At 33.7% G+C, this 6,823-nt stretch overlaps 1 protein-coding gene across 1 annotated transcript; it reads left to right on the top strand.

Annotated features, from left to right (window-relative positions):
* The first annotated feature begins 2,404 nt into the window (after positions 1-2,404).
* On the top strand, positions 2,405-5,556 carry LOC145040516 (uncharacterized). The gene is made up of 2 exons (XM_078988430.1): positions 2,405-5,009; positions 5,091-5,556. Exons 1-2 carry the CDS (start codon positions 2,405-2,407, stop codon positions 5,486-5,488), a joined length of 3,003 nt encoding a protein of 1,000 aa, XP_078844556.1. The 3' UTR covers positions 5,489-5,556.
* The last annotated feature ends 1,267 nt before the right edge of the window (positions 5,557-6,823 follow it).

Here is a 6,823-nt window from a genome sequence, read left to right as displayed (position 1 = left end):
ATTTTTTTTTCCTGATGTACAAGATGTTTCAAGATTTGAATTTATTGAATTATCTCAGTCACCGAAAACTTCAAGTCCTACCGGTGTATTTTAAATGAGCAATGCAATATTTGATAATAATTTTGTGTAAACGAGAGATAATTTTATTAATCCAATGAAATTAAAAGTGTAATGACAATTACACTCTTATTCACATATATGGTGGATTTTAAGTTTTTTGGTTGGTGTTTCATTCTTCAAAAGTTAATTATACCAAAAATAGCAGTATTGACACCTTATAGCCGCTATCTTTTGTTTTTGTTTTATTTTTTTCTCCTTTGGTCATTCTTTATTGTTTACACAAGAAAAAAATCGTTTTTCTACCATAAACCTATCATTTTAACATATATTTTTGTCATTCTTTACACCACAAACTTTTTTAAAAAGGTTAGAAAAACATTAATTAGATAAAATTATTACATATTCAACAGTTTAAAAGAAAAAATAATAAGTTCTATTGTAGGAGATGTTTCAAATTTCAGAGTTTATCGAATCATCTAAATCACTAATAACTCCAAGTTCCTCCGGTGTATTTCAATTTTCAAATGAGAAATGCAATGTTCGATAATATTACTTATATAAATTATAAGTCATGGGAATGCAAAAGTTGGGTTAATCGGATAAGGCTTAGTCTCCTTATAAATATGTCTCAAATTCAAATCTTGGGGTTTTAACTTTAATCCAATTGATTTTTTTGGATATATATAGTAAAGTCTTAAAATTTTTCATCGATTTAACAAGAAAGTACTAAAATTTATTTTTTTGACAGTAAAGGCTAAATTACCGGCAATTTTTGACACCTTTACCCTTTCTTCCCAATTAGCAGGTAATTAGGACTTTTTTGTCAACAAAATAAAGTTTATGACTTTCTTGTCAAATCGTCAATTAGAACTTTACTGTCAAAAAAATAAAGTTTAGGACTTTTTTGTCAAATCGTTGAAAATATTGGGACTTTAGTGTATATATAATTTTTTTTTTGTTAGAAATTTAATTGTATGATACTCTTTAACCATAAGAGTTATTGAAACTTTCACTAATCTGTTAGATCCTATTGAAATCCTTAACATTTGCTTCTTGTTCAATTGTTTTTTTAATCTCAACAAACCGACATTGAAAAAAATTAAGATAGTCAAGAAAGAAGGAAAGAAAGAATCAGAATTGTATTGGCTTTTTGCAACCCCAAAAAATGGAGAAATAAGAAACCGAAAAGAACAAAATTACCCTTCTTTCCCTTCTCCACATTCACACCCTTTTAAGTAGACATGTGCTGTTTGTGTTTGTATAAAGCCAGGACAATTTCGTTTTTTCAGGTTTCTAATTTTTCCATTTTTAAGACTGCAAAAAGCTAACACAACCCTGAATTTTTTTCTTGATTATCTTAATTTTTTTTCAATGTCGGTTTTTTGAGATTAAAAAAACGATTTAACAATAAGCAAACGTAAATGATTTCAATATGATCCAGCTGATTAGATAAGGTTTCAATAACTCTTATGCTTAAAGAGTATCATACCATTAAATTTCTAACAAAAAAAACTATATATACACTAAAGTCCAATATTTTGAACAATTTGACAAAAAAGTCATAAACTTTATTTTTTTGACAGTAAAGTTCTAATTAGCGATTTGACAAGAAAGTCTTAAACTTTATTTTGTTGACAAAAAAAATTTAATTACCGGCTAACTGGGAAAAAAGGTTAAAATGTCAAAAAGTACTGGTAATTTGGACTCTACTGTTAAAAAAATAAAATTTTAAACTTTCTTGTAAAATCGATGAAAATATTAAGACTTTACTGTATATTCCCTTTTTAAGTATATCCTATTTTCTTCAAGTAATGATATCTCATAGGAGTACTTTGAATATTTGATATGTATGAAATTGAATATTTTTATTGGGTAATATTTTATTCTGATTTTATAATAATTAGTTTAAAGTTATTTTTTTTTTATATATTTTTTTAAGTTCTAAGTGGTTAATTGGCTAGTAATTTCAACTAATAACATCTTAAAACTTTGTTTTGTAAAGGAAGACCAAAGAAAAAAATTAAATGTTAAAATGAGAGATGGGGTATAAACTGTCAATATAATATTCTTGGTCGATCCAATTGATTTACGAAGAAGCAGTAGCCCAAAATAAATTAAAATCCATTATAATTTAGATATTTATATATACAAGGTTATTATTGTCATTATACCATTAATTTCAGTGGATTTATGGAATTCCTCGTGGAAGAATCAGCTACCCATCTTCAAACTTCAAAGGGTACTTACTATACGGATGGTCTTAGACGTTAGATTCTTCTGACCAAGTCATGGAGTCACAGTTAGCCATGTTCATAAATACCGTTACTAACGTTATTAAAATATCATGGGTTTTTTCACACACCTTTCCATCTTTTTTCTTTGCTGTTCTTGTTGCATGCTAAATCTGTATGCTGTTTCAGCGACTTTAAGTATTGAAACCGATAAACAAGCCTTAATCTCAATCAAATCTCAAACAATTACGCATCCACCAGAAGCTTTAGCTACATGGGATCCAGCAAGTTCATCCCCATGCAACTGGACCCGAGTACTGTGTGATGATCGTATTCGAAGAGTTGTCGGGCTTGACCTCTCCAGGCTTCGGATAACTGGTCCAGTTAGCCCATTTATTGGGAATCTATCGTCTCTCAGATCACTTGAGCTTCAAAATAACCAGTTTAATGGTATTCTTCCTGAAACGATTACCAATCTTTTTCGCTTGAAAGTCCTCAATGTGAGCTTCAACAGCATTCAAGGCACGATCCCATCAAACATAAGCCATTGCGTCGAGCTCAGGGTTGTTGACTTCATGCAAAACAAACTTTCTGGTTCGATTCCTGAAAGCCTCACTGTCCTCAAAAATCTTCGAACTCTAAACTTGGCAAGAAACAATATTTCAGGCTTCATTCCACCATCTATCGGCAACCTTACTTCATTGTCCACTTTAAGATTATGCACCAATAAACTTAGTGGCCGGATCCCTACTGAATTATCTGCCCTTCGTAACCTAAAGATTCTTGATCTCAACATCAATAAGCTCACAGGGATACTTCCTCCATCCTTTTACAACATGTCTTCGCTTGAGGTTTTTGCTGTGGCTTCTAACGATTTATGGGGCAATATACCTTACAATGTTGGGGATACACTCCCAAATCTTCTAGATTTCAACTTTTGCTTGAATAGGTTCACAGGAACTATTCCTGGTTCGTTGCACAACCTCACTAATATAAGATCCATTCGAATGCAACATAACCAATTGCATGGAAGAGTACCCCCCGGACCATGGAACCTCCCTATGCTAACAAAGTATAATATTGGTCACAATAATATTGTTAGCGCACCGGGTGAGGGTCTTGGTTTCTTAAATTCATTGGTAAACAGCACAAAGCTTGGTTTCCTTGCTATTGATGGTAATAATTTTGATGGTTTTATTCCAGAGTCCATCGGCAATCTTTCGAAGATACTCAGAATCATGTTCATGGGTTCCAACAGGATATCCGGCAGTATTCCCTCCTCAATTGTTCAACTGAAAAGCCTAGCTTTACTAAATTTAGGCTACAACTTCATTTCTGGTCAAATCCCGCCAGAACTAGGCCAGTTGGAAGACTTACAAAAGCTAGTTCTAGGCAACAATAGGTTTACTTCATATATTCCGAGTTCATTGGGTAATCTTCGAAAGTTAACGAAAATTGATTTGTCAAGCAATGAATTGGGAGGAAATATACCCATCAGTTTTACGAATTTCAAGTGGCTAACTTCAATGGATCTCTCCATGAATAAGCTCAATGGAAGTATACCCAGAGAAGTTCTAAATCTCCCAAGTTTAACCATCATCCTCAATCTTTCCAGCAACTTACTGACAGGCTATTTGCCTCGAGAAATCCACAGCCTGGAAAAAGTCGTGACGATTGATCTCTCCAACAATAATTTATTGGGTGAGATTCCAAACTCGATCCAGAATTGTAAGAGCTTGGAGCAGCTGATCATCTCTAAAAATTCACTCTCTGGAAATATTCCAAATAGTTTGGGGGAATTGAGAGGTTTGTTGGTGCTTGACCTTTCTTCGAATCAACTCTTTGGTCCCATCCCTCTTGAGCTTCAAAGTTTAAATGCCATCAAAATCTTGAATCTTTCTTTCAACAACTTGGAGGGGAATTTTCTAAGCAACGGGTTTTTCTCAAATCTCACCAAAGTTCATCTTGAAGGCAACCCAAAACTATGTTACGATTCCAAATGCACAAGAGGTGAAACCAGCAAAGCAATTGTGACCGTGGTTTTGGTAATCTCTTCAGTACTAGCAACATTTATATCAATCGCCTTGTTTTTCACCTTCCGGAAAACCAATTTTGTGATCTTGGAGAGTCCTGATTCCTTTAAATGCCGACATCAAATGGTGACATATAACCAGCTACGTTGTGCAACCGGGAACTTCAATGATGAGAACCTGATTGGATATGGGGGATTCGGGTCTATCTACAAAGGGCATCTCAATCTCAAAGGTAGATCCCAAGAAATCGCTGTGAAGGTTCTTGACATGGAAACCACTGGCTCGTTGCCAAGCTTCATGGCCGAATGTGCTGCCCTCCGATATCTCAGGCATAGGAATCTTGTCAAACTGATTACTTCTTGTTCCAGTTTGGATCCCAAGAACAAGGAGTTTCGTGCTCTGGTCTATGAATACATGAAGAACCGGAGTTTGGAAAGTTGGATCGGCAAAGAAATGGGGTTTCAAGAGAGATTAAATGTGGCAATTGATGTAGCATGTGGCTTGACCTATCTGCATCATGAATGTGTGGTGGCTCCAGTGGTGCATTGTGATCTTAAGCCAAGTAATGTTCTATTGGATGAAGATTTTACAGCAAAAATTGGGGATTTTGGGCTTGCCAGCATCTTGGTTGAAAAAGATCAATATGTTGATGTTCTTAAAGGTTCCATGGGTTACATACCTCCAGGTTGGTGCACTAATCTCATATTTTATGGTTATACTTATGAATGAATAATTGTACCTTACATTAATTTATAATCGAATTCAGAGTATGGTATGGGAGCAAAACCATCTACTAAAGGAGATGTATACAATTATGGCATTATGCTTATGGAGATTTTTACCGGGAAAAGACCAACAGATGATATTTTTGTGGGTGGTTTGAGCCTCAAGATATGGGTGCAGTCTGCTTTCCCATCTAGCTTAGATCTAGTGTTGGATCCTTATTTGATTCAAGAACTAAAAGAGTTGTGGTCGAAAGAGTTGGGATTAGAAGAGTTGTACTCAGATGGTCGCTCCATGAACCAAAAAAGGCCATATGATTGCCTAATAATAATCATTGGAGTTGCACTTTCTTGTACTAACGATTCTCCCGAAGGACGAATCATCATATCAGAGGCTTTGCGCAAACTCAAGAGTGTTCAAGGTATGCTTCGTAAGTCATAGCAATTAGTGAAAGGAATGTACAAAAGAATCAATGATGATTTGATCCAAAATTCTACGATGTATTTCTATTTCCAGTGGTAATAGCAATTGCTATAGATGCTCCTAAACCCTATTATTGCATTAATTAAATTTTTTGAGCTAATGTAACCTTTCCTGAAACATGTTGCATATGTATTGTATTGTTTCATGCATACACTTTCCTTATACCACTATGACACTATTAGAAAATAAGTTTCTAATGATACACGAACAATGACACACACAACGCTCTTATGACACACATAGCTCAATGTCATAAAAATGGTATTTTTTTTACAAATTTGATGGAGTTATGGCATGTCTACATGTATGCCATCTTTTATAGTCATAAAATGAAATAAAAACATGTGAGAGACTTTTAATTGTTGTTTGTCATCTTAGATTACCAAACTTATCAATTGCATAGATATTTCTCTCCTCATCGATCTCCATACCTCTGCTAAAAATATCCTCAAGATTGAAGGTTCTCTAGCTTCCATTCGTTACACATCTTTGATTTAGGGTTCTATATTTCCCATTCATTAAATAGACTTGATTGTGATTTAGGATTCTTCATCTCTACATGCATCTCCCACATGCAGTTTAGGGTTCTTAATCCCCATCTATCAAACATGATTTAGGATCGTCTATCTGTAACATTCTGTTTTAAATTAAATAAAATAAGTAAATAAATAATAAGCCCTAAACCCCGAGATGCAAATTATATTATTTTCTGATGTTATTGTAGCCCTAATTTCGAAATAATTTAGCAAGGTGAAAGACCCCAACTTTCGTATTTTTGAAAGACCCAAACTTTCATACTTCACAATATCATTACTCCAAAACATGCTATTTGCATATTCATAAAAGCAATATTTTACATTGATAAAGGGAATTGCAAACTATTGGATACAAATCGTCTATTACAAAGTGTTATATATATTACATAACTACCCAGGATATTGTAATTTATACAAACATAAACTGTAGTACAAAAGTACTATTACAAACTATTCTAAATCTTTCAATAGTATGTGAACATAATAGCTACTTATCACCTGCAATTGTTAAACATTGATAGGGTAAGAGGTGACGCTTAGTGAGTTCAATAATATATACAATATAACGTTATGCCATATATATACTTCAATGTGGCAAAGGCAAAGAAGAGTAACAAGACATATGTGAGATCATGTGACAAGCGTTCATATCAATCAAAGACTTTATTCAAAGATATACTTTTCAATGCTTGCTATACATCAATAATACTTTGGCCCAAATGGCATAGAAGACATGCAATTTCTGATTAACATCTTG

Source organism: Lactuca saligna, chromosome 4 (genome assembly GCF_052625555.1).
Source record: "Lactuca saligna cultivar CGN05327 chromosome 4, ASM5262555v1, whole genome shotgun sequence".
Lineage (NCBI taxonomy): Eukaryota > Viridiplantae > Streptophyta > Magnoliopsida > Asterales > Asteraceae > Lactuca > Lactuca saligna.
The sequence above is the reverse complement of the archived record's forward strand: the minus strand, read 5'-3'. Positions and strand labels throughout refer to the sequence as shown.